This window comes from Cervus elaphus, chromosome X, assembly GCF_910594005.1.
Source record: "Cervus elaphus chromosome X, mCerEla1.1, whole genome shotgun sequence".
In the NCBI taxonomy this organism is placed as follows: domain Eukaryota; kingdom Metazoa; phylum Chordata; class Mammalia; order Artiodactyla; family Cervidae; genus Cervus; species Cervus elaphus.
The window spans coordinates 105,411,451-105,427,350 of NC_057848.1; the positions used below are offsets into that span (position 1 = coordinate 105,411,451).

At 38.4% G+C, this 15,900-nt stretch overlaps 1 protein-coding gene and 1 non-coding gene across 2 annotated transcripts in view; both read left to right on the forward strand.

Moving 5' to 3' along the window:
* The first annotated feature begins 1,511 nt into the window (after positions 1 to 1,511).
* LOC122690437 (fibronectin type III domain containing protein 3C1-like) overlaps positions 1,512 to 15,900 on the forward strand; it is a 54,939-nt gene continuing 40,550 nt past the window's right edge. The window contains exons 1-9 of the mRNA XM_043897416.1: positions 1,512 to 1,592; positions 4,661 to 4,780; positions 5,080 to 5,155; positions 7,361 to 7,437; positions 10,898 to 11,495; positions 12,082 to 12,909; positions 13,426 to 13,478; positions 13,816 to 13,958; positions 15,705 to 15,764. Of these exons, the coding sequence (XP_043753351.1) occupies positions 1,512 to 1,592; positions 4,661 to 4,780; positions 5,080 to 5,155; positions 7,361 to 7,437; positions 10,898 to 11,495; positions 12,082 to 12,909; positions 13,426 to 13,478; positions 13,816 to 13,958; positions 15,705 to 15,764 (2,036 nt within the window). The remainder of the gene's footprint in view (positions 1,593 to 4,660; positions 4,781 to 5,079; positions 5,156 to 7,360; positions 7,438 to 10,897; positions 11,496 to 12,081; positions 12,910 to 13,425; positions 13,479 to 13,815; positions 13,959 to 15,704; positions 15,765 to 15,900) is intronic.
* Positions 10,468 to 10,572, forward strand: LOC122691129. The gene has a single exon (XR_006340364.1). It is a non-coding gene; the product is annotated as a small nucleolar RNA U13 (small nucleolar RNA).

Consider the following 15,900-nt stretch of genomic DNA (forward strand, 5'->3'; position numbering starts at 1 on the left):
AACGCATATATATGGAATTTAGAAAGATGGTAACGATAACCCTATATGCAAAACAGAAAAAGAGACACAGATGTACAGAACAGACTTTTGAACTCTGTGGGAGAAGGCGAGGGTGGGATGTTTCGAGAGAACAGCATCGAAACATGTATGTTATCAAGGGTGAAACAGATCACCAGCCCAGGTTGGATGCATGAGACAAGTGCTCGGGGCTGGTGCACTGGGAAGACCCAGAGGGATCAGGTGGAGAGGGAGGTGGGAGGGGGGCTCAGGATGGGGAATACATGTAAATCCATGGCTGATTCATGTCAATGTGTTGCAAAAACCACTACAATATTGTAAAGTAATGAGCCTCCAACTGATAAAAATAAATGGGAAAAAAAAGAAACTCAAAAAAATAAATAAATAAAGTGTTTTAAAGTCAAACCGATCCAGATTTTGACATGTTACATGAATACAATGATATCATAGCTAACATGGAAAAAAAAAAAAAACCAATAAATTCATCTAAGGTGATTTTCACTGTTAAGTAGTATTTAGAACATTAAGTTTGTAACTCTTATAATCCTAAGCTAAGAGAATATATGCATTTTCCTGCTAGATGTATTTCATACTTCTTTAAATCTTTCATTATTGAAAAGCTATATTCACAAGTAAAAAGTCTCCAAAGACTGCATTTAAAAAAAAAAAAAAAAACTTGGTAAGGAAATGATGTAAGGAGTGACTAGAATTATGACATAGTGAAAATTCTTTTGCATCAGTAGTTACCACGGAGATGTAGAATCACAGCAACACACTTCATTTGGAGAACTTGCCTAGCTCCAAGAGGTTTCTTCTTGACTATCCTCTTTCTCCACCTTCAAAAATATCATATTTTTCTTTCTGATTTTTGTCCAGGTGTATATGGACCCAAATATCTGGACTGTTACACCATATTTTATCACTTGGTTCCATCTACACATGCAATATTTGAACCTGGAAAGTATTCTAAGTATAAAGGTTTGGATTTAAAGCTTTTAGTTATGTTTAAGATACTTGATTTTAGTATCTGAAACAGTTAAGATAAGTATCTGTGGTCCTATCATTTTAAAAGGGATTTAGTTAATTTTTAAAGCCTTCTAAGCAATATGAAGTCTTATTTGGCAGTTATCATAGATCGGAAATTAACTGAACTTGGTCTGAGTGAATCAAATGACCAATAACTTGTTTAAACCATTCTTCACACTGTAAAATGCAGCTATCTTTATTTGATGAGTGAAGAGTGAACAACTCAAAACTTGACTCGGAACTTTTCATTTTTTCATTTATGAAGACAAATGATTATTTTGAATTGTTGCCATAAAACAATTTCAGTTAAGTAAATATTTCTGGAAAGAAAAATTAATCGATGGATCTTCCTAGGAATATTTCATCAGGTATTGTCATTTTAAATTACTGTGATTTAATTTGATTAATCTAAGTTTTCACTCTCTGTTTAGAAACATCACTTTTTGTGAAAGCCAAACTTTTTAGACATGACTGAACATGGGCTTGCATCTACTCTTACTGAAATGCCTCTTATAACTCCACTGGTCAACGGAGATCCTATACATCGGGTAAGGGCAGTTTTGCTTCCCCCCCCCCCCCCCCATTAAAACTGGTCAAATTTTTATTGAATTCATTATTACCTTTTATTTAGAAAAACTGTAACTTTTAATGATTGGTCACTTACTTTGTAAGTTTGTAGTCTCTATCAACATCTACTTATCTTCTTCTTAAAATTGCTTGAGTGATATTTAACACTACCTTAGGTCCCATATAACCTCCTTTTGGGTGGATTTAGATTCTTTTGCAGCCTCCACTGGCAGGCTCAGAAGTTCTGGCAATCTGTCTTAAAGTTATACTACCCAGAGTCTATTCTGTTGAATGATTTTAAATATGACTCTAAAGCAGATTCAAGTTCCTTTATACCCATTCATAGCTGTAAGTTCAACTTTCTAATATTTAAAAGTATCATTTTGAGCAGCAGTGACATCTACCCACAGACTTGGTCTCCAGAAAGAAAGAGGGTGTGATTCAGATTTAGCATTTACCCATTTAAGATAATCTATTGAAGAAGTCTTATCTACAAATGTAATGTAATTTCAGACTTAAATTTAAGAAAATAGGGAAAACCACTACACCATTCAGGCATGACCTAAATCAAATCCCTTTTGATTATACAGTGGAAGTGAGAAAGAGATTTAAGGGACTAGATCTGATAGACAGAGTGCCTGATGAACTATAGACAGAGGTTCGTGACATTGTACAGGAGACTGGGATCAAGATCATCCCCAAGAAAAAGAAATGCAAAAAAGCAAAACGGCTGTCTAAGGAGGCCTTACAAATAGCTGTGAAAAGAAGAGAAGCAAAAAGCAAAGGAGAAAAGGAAAGATATACCCATTTGAATGCAGAGTTCCAGAGAATAGCAAGGAGAGATAAGAAAGCTTTCCTCAGTGATCAGTGCAAAGAAATAGAGGAAAACAATAGAATAGGAAAGACTAGAGATCTCTTCAAGAAAATTAGAGATACCAAGGGAACATTTCATGCAAAGATGGGCTCAATAAAGGACAGAAATGGTATGCACCTAACAGCAGCAGAAGATATTGAGAAGAGACGGCAAGAATACACAGAAGAACTGTACAAGAAAGATCTTCATGACCCAGATAATCACGATGGTGTGATCACTCACCTAGAGCCAGACATCCCAGAATGTGAAGTCAAGTGGGCCTCTGGAAGCATCACTACGAACAAAGCTAGTGGAGGTGATGGAATTCCAGTTGAGCTATTTCAAATCCTAAAAGATGATGCTGTGAAAGTGCTGTACTCAATATGTCAGCAAACTTGGAAAACTCAGCAGTGGCCACAGGACTGGAAAAGGTCAGTTTTCATTCCAATCCTAAAGAAAGGCAATGCCAAAGAATGCTCAAACTACCGCACAGTTGAACTCATCTCACATGCTAGCAAAGTAATGCTCAAAATTCTCCAAGCCAGGCTTCAGCAATACGTGAACTGTGAACTTCAAGCTGGTTTTAGGAAAGGCAGAGGAACCAGAGATCAAATTGCCAACATCTGCTGGATCATCAAAAAAGCAAGAGAGTTCCAAAATACATCTATTTCCGCTTTATTGACTATGCCAAAGCCTTTGACTGTGTGGATCACAATAAATAGTGGAAAATTCTGAAAGAGCTGGGAATACCAGACCACCTGACCTGCCTCTTGAGAAACCTGTATGCAGTTCAGGAAGCAACAGTTAGAACTGGACATGGAGCAACAGACTGATTCCAAATAGGAAAAGGAGTACGTCAAGGTTGTATATTGTCACTCTGCTTATTTAACTTATATGCAGAGTACATCATGAGAAACGCTGGGCTGGAAGAAGCACAAGCTGGAATCAAGATTGCCTGGAGAAATGTCAACAACCTCAGGTATGCAGATGACACCACCCTTATGGCAGAAAGTGAAGAGGAACTAAAAAGCCTCTTGATGAAAGTGAAAGAGGAGAGTGAAAACGTTGGCTTAAAGCTCAACATTCAGAAAACTAAGATCATGGCATCTGGTCCCATTGCTGCTGCTGCTGTTGCTAAGTCACTTCAGTCGTGTCTGACTCTTTGTGACCCCATAGACATCAGCCCACCAGGTTCCCCCATCTCTGGGATTCTCCAGGCAAGAACAGTGGAGTGGGTTGCCATTTCCTTCTGCAATGAGTGGAAGTGACAAGTGAAAGTGAAGTCACTTAGTCGTGCCCAACTCTTAGCAACCCCATGGACTGCAGCCTACCAGGCTCCTCCATCCACGGGATTTTCCAGGTAAGAGTACTGGAGTGGGGTGCCATTGCCTTCTCCATCCAGTTCCATTACTTCATGGCAAATAGATAGGGAAATAGTGGAAACAGTGGTTGATTTTATTTTGGGGGGCTCCAAAATCACTGTATATGATGACTGCAGCCATGAAATTAAAAGACGCTTACTCCTTGGAAGGAAGATTATGACCAACCTACACAGCATATTAAAAAGCAGAGACATTACTTTGCCAACAAAGGTCTGTCTAGTCAAACCTATGGTTTTTCCAGTATTCATGTATGGATGTGAGAGCTGGACTGTGAAGAAAGCTGAGTGCTGAAGAATTGATACTTTTGAACTGTGGTGTTGGAGAATACTCTTGAGAGTCCCTTGGACTGCAAGGAGATCAAACCTGTCAATTCTAAAGGAAATCAGTCCTAACTATTCATTAGAAGGACTGATGCTGAAGCTGAAACTCCAGTACTTTGGCCACGTGATGGGAAGAACTGACTCACTGGAAAAGACCCTGATACAGGGAAAGATTGAAGGTGGGAGGAGAAGGGGATGACAGAGGATAAGATGGTTGGATGGCATCACTGACCCGATGAACATGAATTTGAGTAAACTCCGGGAGTAGGTGATGGACAGGGAAGTCTGGCGTGCTGCAGTCCATGGGGTCGCAGAGTCGGACACGATTGAGCGACTGAACTGAACTGAACTAAATGCGAAAAGGTCTCTGTTTTTCTTCAGAGCTTAAAAAAATGAGCAAATATTGTACTTCTAGCTTATCATTTTGACATCACCATGTCAAAAGCAGCCAGTATAAAAATGACCTTATTAAAGTTAAAATTACTTTTTACTAGATGGAGAGTTATCTGGATACCACTGTTGGAACACAGTGTACTGCTAATTATTCACAAATGATGACTCATCCCAAGAGATATACCAGATGGCCTTCTTGCCCTCAATACTGGGTACAACAAGTATGTTTGAATTTTTCCTTCAGATAAGTTTGGTTTTCTGTTTTTCTTTTTTTGCAGATTTTTTTTGGAGGGGTGGAATTTGGTTCCTCCATCTCAATACACCTATTTCCTATGATCTTATTATATTAAGTTTTACTTGGGTGAGGGGGGACCTGCTTTTACTTAGTGCCTAGTTGTACTCTACTCCTTGAGCATTTTGAGACCCCAGTTAGTGATTTTGGACATTTTTTCAAAAAGACAATGATGATTTTTTCATAGATTAATGGAAAATATGCCACTAAAGAATGGTTTGTTTCTAGATTATATTGGTGCATGTTAACCCTGGGGAGACCCTCACCATCAAGTCCGATGATGGGAGCATTCAAAATATTCAAGGTCAGTAAAAGTATGTATGTTGTTTGATATCAAATAGAGGTGAATTTAAATATTAGTGTGAGATGATTTTACTAGTAATCTAATCCCCTAATATCCTTTCTTGTTTGAGCCATATTGAATGCTCTTAAGTTTATATACTCCTCATAGGAGCATAATGTCAACAGAGCAACCAGGACTCATCTTGCTAGTGTTACTAATGACCTTCATGTAAAGCACTTATAAAAATTAACAATTAATTGAAGAATTCCATTTGAAAAAGTCCAGATTTTGAAACTATTCACAACCACTGATAGTTTTAGACTATCCTCTGATAGGAAACTGGTGAGCACTCCAGACAACTCATTCATTCATATATTCAACAAGTATCTCATTAATGCCTAGCCTATTCCAGCACTAAGCTAAGTTGCTTCAGTCATGTTCTACTCTTTGTGACCTTATGGATTGTAGCCCACCAGGCTCCTCTGTCCATGAGATTCTCCAGGCAACAGTACTGGAATGGGTTGCCATACCCTCTTCCAGGGGATCTTCCCTATCCAGGGATCGAACCTGCCTCTGCGACTCCTGCATTGCAGGCAGATTCTTCACCACTGAGCCACCTAGGAAGCCCATTCCAGCACTACACTAAACATTTAAGATAGAAAAATGTATAAGATGGGGGAAATTATTTATATATAACTATTAAAAGTTTGATATCTATCTATATACATGTGTATATAGCAAATGTGCAGCATACATAATTATTTCAGTAGTAGTACAAAGTTAATAAATATTTACTTCATTTAAGATTTATTACCGGGGCTTCCCTAGTGGATCAGTGGTAATGAATCCATCTGCCAGTGCAGGAGATGGGTTTGATCCCTGGTCCCAGAGGATCCCACATGCCATAGTGCAACTAAGCCCATGCACCATAACTACTGAACCTGTGCTCTAGAGCTAGTGTGCTGCAACTACTGAAGTCTGCACACCCTAGACCTTGTGCTCAAGAGAAGCGACCACAATGAGAAGCCCACACACCACAAGTAGAGAGTAGTCCTTGCTTGCTACAACTTGAGAAAACCCCACACAGCAACAAAGACCCAGCACAGCTAAAATAAATACATAAATAATAACAATAAATTTTTTAAAGATTTACTATTATTTCAAAGTGCAGTGATTTTTTCTGTTTTTATGCCAATTATTTTGCATCTGAAGGTGATTTTGAGGTATGTCTCAAATTGCTTTGAAACATCATTTAGCATTGGGTTCCATATGGCTGCTATATACAGTTTACCATAAACTCATCTTTATTACTTTCCCCCTTATTAAGAGCAAATTACCATTCTAGGCTTTGAAGCCAGATATACTTTTACAACTAAGCACTAATTATAATAATTTCAGATAAACAAAAGAATGGTGATATACAAATGTCTCTATTCTGTGCTGTATTTTTATTTCCTATGCTATGTGTGTTTAAGATAGTAAGTATACCAAGTATAAAAATAAGGCATCACATGAGTAGCATTGGGTCCTTTATGTTATGTTGTTCCTCCCAAATTATCTCACTTTGCTAATATTAGTTAAAAGCCTTCATGTGAAAATTGATTTAAGTTTTTTATATAATATCACTATAAAATATATTTTATGATACAGAGTAAAACTTCTATTATTCAACATACAACTATGATAGGTGAATAAAATGAGTAAGTAAAAGACAATTATGTGTATGTACTAAGTCACTTCAGTCATGTCGGACTTTTTACGACCCTATTGACTGTAGCCCACCAGGCTCTTCTGTCCATGGGTTTCTCTAGGCAAGAATACTGGAGTGGATTGCCATGCCCTTCTCCATGGGATCTTCCCGACCCAGGAATCAAACCCACGTCCCCTGTATCTCGTACATTGGCAGGCAGATTCTTTACCACTAGCACCACCTAGAAAGCCCAAAAACAATTATACTTGAAGTAAATACACTAGCTGTGTATTTGGCCAAAATTTTTATGATATAAATTTCACCTAATCCCCGTTACATACCTTGCTTATTTTTCATCACTTGTGATGAATTTGTATTGATTTATCTACATTCCTACCTAGTCTCCTATGTAAGTAAACAAAATACACTTTCAAAATGGGTGACTTGTTAAGACTTGGGACTAGTTTTCACTCTGCAAAGTTAAATGGATTTTTTTAAACTTATTCAAAATTTTATTAATAATAATTCTCCTTTAGGACCCGCTGATGTACCTTTGATGTCACCAAGTGGTACTTTACCACCAATATATCTTCCTCCTGGTTACATGTCTCAGGTATACTACTGTGGTTTTCTTTGGTATTTAGCACTAAGTCACCATTTAACAGTTCTTTTTACATTACAGGATGATAAGAGAAATTCTAGAATACCATTTATTTATTCACTTTATTGTTATCATGAATGCTAAAAGGCAATTGCAGTGATGTTTAATCAAACCTCCCTAGTTCAGTTCAGTTCACTGGCTCAGTCCTGTCCGACTCATTGCGACCCCATGAACCACAGCACACCGGGCCTCCCTGTCCATCACCAACTCCCGGAGCTTACCCAAATTCATGTCCATCAAGTCAGTGATGCCATCCAACTATCTCATCCTCTGTCATCCCCTTCTTCTCTGGCTCTCAATCTTTCCCAGCATCAGGGTCTTTTCAAATGAGTCAGATCTTCACATCAGGTGGCCAAAGTATTGGAGTTTCAGCTTCAGCATCAGTCCTTCCAATGAACATTCAGGACTGATCTCCTTTAGGATGGACTGGTTGGATCTCCTTGCAGTCCAAGGGACTCTCAAGAGGCTTCTCCAACACCACAGCTCAAAAGCATCAATTTTTCAGTGCTCAGCTTTCTTCACAGTCCAACTCTCACATCCATACATGACCACTGGAAAAACCATAGCCTTGACTATGTGGACATTTGTTGGCAAAGTAATGTCTCTGCTTTTTAATACGCTATCTAGGTTGGTCATAACTTTCCTTCCAAGGAGTAAGTGTCTTTTAATTTCATGGTTGCAATCACCATCTGTGATTTTGGAGCCCAAAAAATAAAGTCTGACACTGTTTCCACCGTTTCCCCATCTATTTCCCATGAAGCGATGGGACCAGATGCCATGATCTTGGTTTTCTGAATGTTGAGCTTTAAGCCAACTTTTTCACTCTCCTCTTTCACTTTCATCAAGAGGCTTTTTAGTTCCTCTTCACTTTCTGCCATAAGGGTGGTGTCATCTGCATATCTGAGGCTATTGATATTTCTCCCGGCAATCTTGATTCCAGCTTGTGCTTCTTCCAGCCCAGCATTTCTCATGAGCACCGAAAAATTGATGCTTTTGAACTGTGGTGTTGGAGAAGACTCTTGAGAGTCCCTGGGACTGCAAGGAGATCCAACCAGTCCATCCTAAGGGAGATCAGTCCTGGGTGTTCATTGGAAGGACTGATGCTGAAGCTGAAACTCCAATACTTTGGCCACTTCATGCAAAGAGTTGACTCATTGGAAAAGACCCTGATGCTGGGAGGGATTGGGGGCAGGAGGAGAAGGGGACGACAGAGGATGAGATGACTGGATGGCATCACCGACTCGATGGACATGAGTTTGAGTAAACTACAGGAGTTGGTGATGGACAGGGAGGCCTGGCGTGCTGCGATTCATGGGGTTGCAAAGAGTCGGGCACGACTGAGTGACTGAACTGAAATGAACTGAACTGAACTGTATAGGGTCGTCATTGCCATCTGTCTAATTTCCACATATATTCATTAATACACTGCATTGGTGTTTTTCTTTCTTACTTATTTCACTCTGTATAATAGGCTCCAATTTCATCCACCTTATTAGAACTGACTCAAATGAATTCTTTTTTATAGCTGAGTAATAGTCCATTGTGTATATGTACTACATCTTCCTTATCCATTAGTCTGCCAATGAACATCTAGTTGCTTCCATATCCTAGCTATTGTAAACAGTACTTCAATGAACACTGGGGTACATGTGTCTCTTTCAGTTCTGATTTCCTTGGTGTGTATGCCCAGCAGTGGGATTGCTGGGTCATATGGCAGTTCTATTTCCAGTTTTTTTAAGAAATCTCCACACTGTTCTCCATAGTGCCTGTACTAGTTTTCATCCCCACCAACAGTGTAAGAGGGTTCCCTTTTCTCCACACCCTCTCCAGAATTTATTGCTTGTAAACTTTTTGATGGCAGCCTACAATGGGCACTTTTTAAAACTTCCTCAAATGTTTATCAAGTACCTAAAATGAGTTTGAATAAACTCCGGGAGTTGGTGATGGACAGGGAGGCCTTGCATGCTGTGATTCATGGGGTCGCAAAGATTTGGATACGACTGAGTGGCTGAACTGAACTGAACTGAAAATGGGCAGAGAGCTTTGGCTCCTATAGAGATTAATAAGATATTACACTGCCTCAGAAATTTTATAGTTGAGAATATGTCTTTTTCTATTGCTTGGCTGTGGAGATCAAGAACATAGTAAAGTCAATATGTGTGTGTGTCCTTAGTCACTCAGTCATGTCCGACTCTTTGCAACCCCATGGACTATAGCTTTGCAGGCTCCTCTGTCCATGGGGATTCTCCAGGCAAGAATACTGGAGTGGGTTGCATGCCCTCCTCCAGGGGATCCTCCCAACCCAGTGATCGAACCCAGGTTTCCCACATTGCAGATGGATTCTTTACCATCTGAGCCACCAGGGAAGCCCAAGAATACTGACTGGAGTGGTTAGCCTATCCCTTCTCCAAGGGAACTTCCCTACCCAGTAATCGAACTGGGGGTCTCCTGCATTGCAAGCAGATTCTTTACCAGCTGAGCTACCAGGGAAGCCCGAAAGTCAATATAATATGGTTTAATTCTAAGTGGAATTATCTATTTAGGCAATGTCTAACAAAAATATAAATGCATGTACCCTTTCATCCAGCAGTTCTACATTGAGGAATTTATCCAAAGATGTATTTTTATAAATGTCGAATAATAAATGTACAAGAATTATTTTTTATAATATTGTTTGTAATCACAAAAGCCTGGAAACCACCCACAAGCCTGTCAATGGAAGACTGTTGAAGTATATCCATTTAATGAGATAATGGAGCACTAAGCAAATAAGCAGCAATGCAAGAAAGGGGGGGGGGAAGCCCTATGTATGATATAGAAAGATCTTCAAGATATATTTCTGTGTGTAAAAAACAAACTACAGAATGTGCAAATAATGCTACCTGTATGTAATTTAAAATGAGGAAAAGCAAGAATCTGTATTCTTATTTGCTTGCAAGGCATAAAGAAATTCTGGAAGTTTTCATAAGAAACCAAGAACAGATCCTTTTGTAGTTCATGAGCATGATGATTGGGTGTTCACGCTGCTGCGTGACATGTGTCTCCCTCCAAACCTTGTTACGACATTGGCACATTACCTGTCTGACGTGAAAAAAAAAAAAAAAACCAAAAACAGTAGTAATCAACTAGAGGGAAATAAGGAAATAAGGTTTGGGAGGGAAATTTTTCATGTATTTTTTATACATTATAGTTTTGAACCATGACAATATATTATCTATTGTCAAAAGTTACATTTTTAAAAAATGTATGGGAAAGGAAGAAATATCTTGCCTCCCACTTGACATTGTTTTACTTCATTATTGGTGTTTGATCCTTTATGGTTTTAGAGCACAGAATATAAATCTAAATCATAGTAGGAAAAGGCTGATTTTTATGGATTCTAATATGTTTATGACTCTGTTTTCCATCTTAGGTGGTGGAAGAAAATGGAATTCGAAAAATTATCATTGTGCCTCAGACAACCGACTACTACACGACCATGTCTGCTCCTATACAACAAGTATCACACTGCATGGCACCAACTTTTATGTATCCACAAGCCACTCAACTGATATATCCCACATCTCAAGGGGAATTTCTGCCACCTTACATTCAAGAGCCTGTGCCGCAGCAGCTACCACCACCACCACTGCTGCCATATCCACCGCCGTTGCCACCACCACCCCCACTGCTGCCGCATCCACCACCGTTGCCACCACCACCACCACTGCTGCCGCATCCACCGCCGTTGCCACCACCACCACCACCACTGCTGCCGCATCCACCGCCGTTGCCGCCACCACCACCACTGCTGCCGCATCCACCGCCGTTGCCACCACCACCACCACCACTGCTGCCGCATCCACCGCCGTTGCCGCCACCACCACCACTGCTGCAGCATCCACCGCCGTTGCCACCACCACCACCACCACTGCTGCCGCATCCACCGCCGTTGCCACCACCACCACCAATGCCGCCACCACCACCACTGCCGCCACCACCAGCAGCATTTATATATCATGAGCAGCATGGTAGTATATAATATTCTTAAACAGGAGATTTTTTAGTTTGTTAAAATTAACAGCTGTGGGCAACTATTTGAAAAGCAGAAGACATATGATTCAACAAATGATTGCATTTCATGCATATATATTTTGATGGATAATAAGAGGCATTGGTTTATGTCTTATGCAAAATGCCCATAAACAGAATTTTCTATGAATTTTTTGTACTTTGACATAGCCTGTGATTTATGATATTTATTTTACTGACTGGATCTATAGAATCATATTGAAAAATCATAAAAGAATGTTTTCATTATTAACGGCATACAGTGGTATTATAAAAGACACATTATAATCATCTTTAAACCTTACAAATTGGAAGTAGTGTTACTCCCTAGGAAAACACTACCTGTATTTGCTCATGTTTTTCTTTCTGTATATTTCAGTACATAACAAATACACACATTAACCTAACATCTGTATTAAAGCAAAGTAGGCTTTTTTTAAAGTAAAACATGGTTTATGAGTGCTTTTGGTGGTTTGAAAAAGATTTAAAAGATTTTGAGATATGTAATTATTGTAATTATTAAGCAGTGTTTGTTATTTCTTTTAGAAACCTATTCCCATGGAAGAGCAAATTATAACCAACTTGATGAAAGGACTGGTAAAATGGAAGAATATATGAAGAAAGAAATGCAAGAAAGCCAGATTGATGGACACAAAAATAGCTGTATGATTACCAACACCTCACTGCTTTTGAACCAAGCCAATGATTTTCCCAGTATTCCTGGTACTCTGAGCACTTACACTGTGGACTATGCTCCAAGCACCTGCACTGTTGACAGTACTTCAAGCACCTACACTGTGGACAATACTTCCAGCACTTACACTGTAGACAATGTTCCATGCACCTACACTACCAAAGACACTTTGAGTACCTGCACTGTGAACAATACTCTGAACATTTACACTGCTGACAATACTCCCAGTACTCACACTGTTGACCATCCTCCAAGCACTTATATTACTGACAATACTCCCTGGAATTCTTCCATTGACCATGCTTTTAATACTTCCACCACAGACACTGATCTGCACCCTTCCACCAGTGAAAATAGTGTTCAGAGCCCTTCCAGCACTAATCATGCCTCCAAGACTTCCATCTCTGACAGTACTCCCACACCACCACCTATTGACAGTACTCCAAGCTCTTCCATCCCTGACAGTGCTCCCAACCCTCCCATCTCTGAAAGTGCTCCAAGTACTTCTGCCACCGATGTTGCTCTCAATACAGCCAATGTGACCAGCACTTCCAATGCTGCTAGTGCTCACGTTGAAACTAGTCATGGAAACAAATGCATCAACCCAGGAAGCGAAGACATCAAGTGGAAACCAGATGGAAAACGAAGCAAGAGTCCATCATCAAATACTGCAGAAAAAGGTAAAGTGAGGATTTTGGTTTTGTTGCCAATGAACAGACATCCTAATGTTAGGAGTCTCAGTGCATTTTAAATATCTAGGTGCCATTTTCTGCTTCCATTTCCTGTTGCCTTTTTTGTACCCTTACTTACCAATTCTCAATAAAACCACAATTAGGCTGCCTTTTTAAATTATGGAGAAATGACCATCTTCATGTAAAACATGTCAGGTATCTTATATACATATCACATAATTTTTTCTAGTTTTCTGCCAGTAAAACATTGAAAATTACTCTATCATCCTAAAAAGTTCACATGATTTTATTTAAATTGAGGACTTTAGTTCACCTTTTGTTAGAGTTCATTTAATGGCATACATTTTAGACTGCTTTCTTATTTTAAAACTTTTAATGTAAATTGCTAATAGGTGTTAGTAGATCTCTTGGTGATGATATATTTGTAGTTGGGTAATGGGCATCTACATTTATCTTGTTTTTGCCAATGTAATATTTTGTTTTGGGTTGCTTTTCTACTTTTAGAATGCAGAACAGAACATGGAAAGTCTTGCTGTTTCAGCATTGAGAAACCTGTGGTAAGTGACTAAAGAGAATATTTAAGTATTTCTTTTCATTTGCCTTGTCACTGTAAAACATGAAAATTCACTGATATTCTTCCCCAGCACAATTTTAATTTGAAGCCTTTACCTGGATAAAATTTCATAATCTTCTTTAGCTGTTAAGTACATAAAGATCCAATGTGGCATTGTTAAAGATAATATTAATGGCCCATTGTTTAGCCACAGTATTTAAGCACCTAATATGAAAAGAATGATATACTTAACATGAAACAAGGCTTAGGGAAAGATTACACCATAAATTACAGATTATAATTTTTAAGTATCCTACTTGAATTCTTGTCATTTGTTTTAGGTTTCTGATATTCAGACAAGCTCTGCTGTTATTTCATGGAAGACACATGGTTCTGAAAAATGCAATCATACTCAATCTCCTGTAACATTTGAATTAGCAATATCTAACAGTGGTAAAAATGGAAAATATATAAATGTATATATGTAAGTCTCTTTTTAATCATCTCTCATTTCTCATAATTCAATTCAAATATGCTCTTTAAACCTTAGCTTATATTTAGGCTAAGTACTAAAGATTTTCTGCAGTTTTTTTTTCAAGCTTTGGGTGTAATTTTCTACAGAAATAGTTTTATAAGTGGTGGTAGGTTGCCGGGTCGGTTCACAAAATTCATTGAATCATAGGTATTTTAGAGCTGAAGGGAACCTTACATATCAACTGCTCCATTCTCTTCAGTTTACAGATGTCTTATATGACAGGTTTAGACTTGAGGAAGAAAAGATTTCCTCTAATTCTCCCTTCTCTTTTTTCACTTAAGGAAACATGATGGTAATTTAAGCCTTTGTGTACACAAGGGAGGTATTTGCATTGCAATGGAAATATAAGACTCGGGCTTTCCCAGGAATTTCATTACAGGAGCTCATTGTAATGCGGAACTATGATAGCAGAAGGAGAAGGAAATGGCAACCCACTCCAGTCTTCTCTCATGGGAAATCCCTTGGACAGAGGAGCCTGGTGGGCTACAGTCCATGGGGTCGCAAAGAGTCAGATATGACTGAGCGACTGAGCACTCGGCATATGATAGCAGGAGAATGAGTTTAGGAATGTGCTTAGAAGATAGAACCAGAACTAGAGAGAATACAATGGAGAACACAGTAAGAGCATAACCAAACACTTCCAACACCTTCTCAACTGGATAGGGACATGCAATCTGAAAGAGAACAAGCTGAGAGAGGCACAACGGAAAGGAAATCTTAGACAGGAAAGAAAGAGAAGTTCTTTTGCCCACTAAACAACTAGGCAAGAAATAAGTCAGAGATCTCGAGCTGTCTTACAGCACTTTAAAAATCATAAACATCTTAAATTTTATTTGCTAGAATTTGTCATCTTTATTCAGAGACTCGAAGTGAAAATTTAAATGTAATTGATTATGTAAAGTTTTATTTCTTTTATAATTACCAACTAGAAATTTTAATTTAAAAATTATAACACACAATCTTCTATATTGAGTAGAGTGATGAAAAGATGTAAAATGTGATGAAAAGCTATGTATAAAATTAAGTTTTGCATGAATTTACATAATAGTCTTTTTCTGGTATTATGTATTCCACAAAAGTCATTGTTTTTTTATAAAAATATACTTTTGTCTATTCCTCTTATCACCCTACAACCTTGAGAGACCTTCACTTAGAAGCATAGGTCTTTGCTTAGAAGTAACAATCTTCTAGCTCTTTTCCGAGGCTATTTCAGGGTTTAGAAGCTCAGGGAGCTCCTTGAGGTGGTAGAATACACCAAAGTACTTATGAGTATTTGCTCAGGAAGATGTAGGTATAGGAGCACAGCCACTCAATCCACTGTAGCAGATAGGTGGCCACCCCCAAAAGACTGCTCTGTGTGAACAAATAAATTGCATGATGCATGGTATTTTTGAGGCTTTTCATATGAACACAATTTAAAATAAGCTAGTTATAGACAAATCTGTATTATTACAGTGTGAAGAAGCTGTAGCAATAAAATAAAATTCCACTTCCTAAAGGTATATTAACTTGGCATGCAACTAAAGAATTTTGAATTATTAATATCACATATTTTGCATTCTGATAAAATCTGTTCAAGTTATCTAAACTTCAAGGAGAATTGTGCTTCTTTATCAGTTGAATATATAAGATTAAGATTTTACTTAGCTTTTAAATATATGTGAGATCTGTTATAATCAAAGGTTATCTCCACAGTGGTGATGAATTTACATTTACTCTACTTGATCTACAGCCATTCATGGTCTATTTTGTAAGGTAAGTACTCCGTCCTACATAACCTCCCTCCATCATATAGCCAGCCCCACTCCTGAGTCTGTATCAGTTCACTATGATTCTTATTGTCAGCCTTGCTACTTGCTAACAAGAGTGGTCTTTCGTTCAAGTTTCAAAA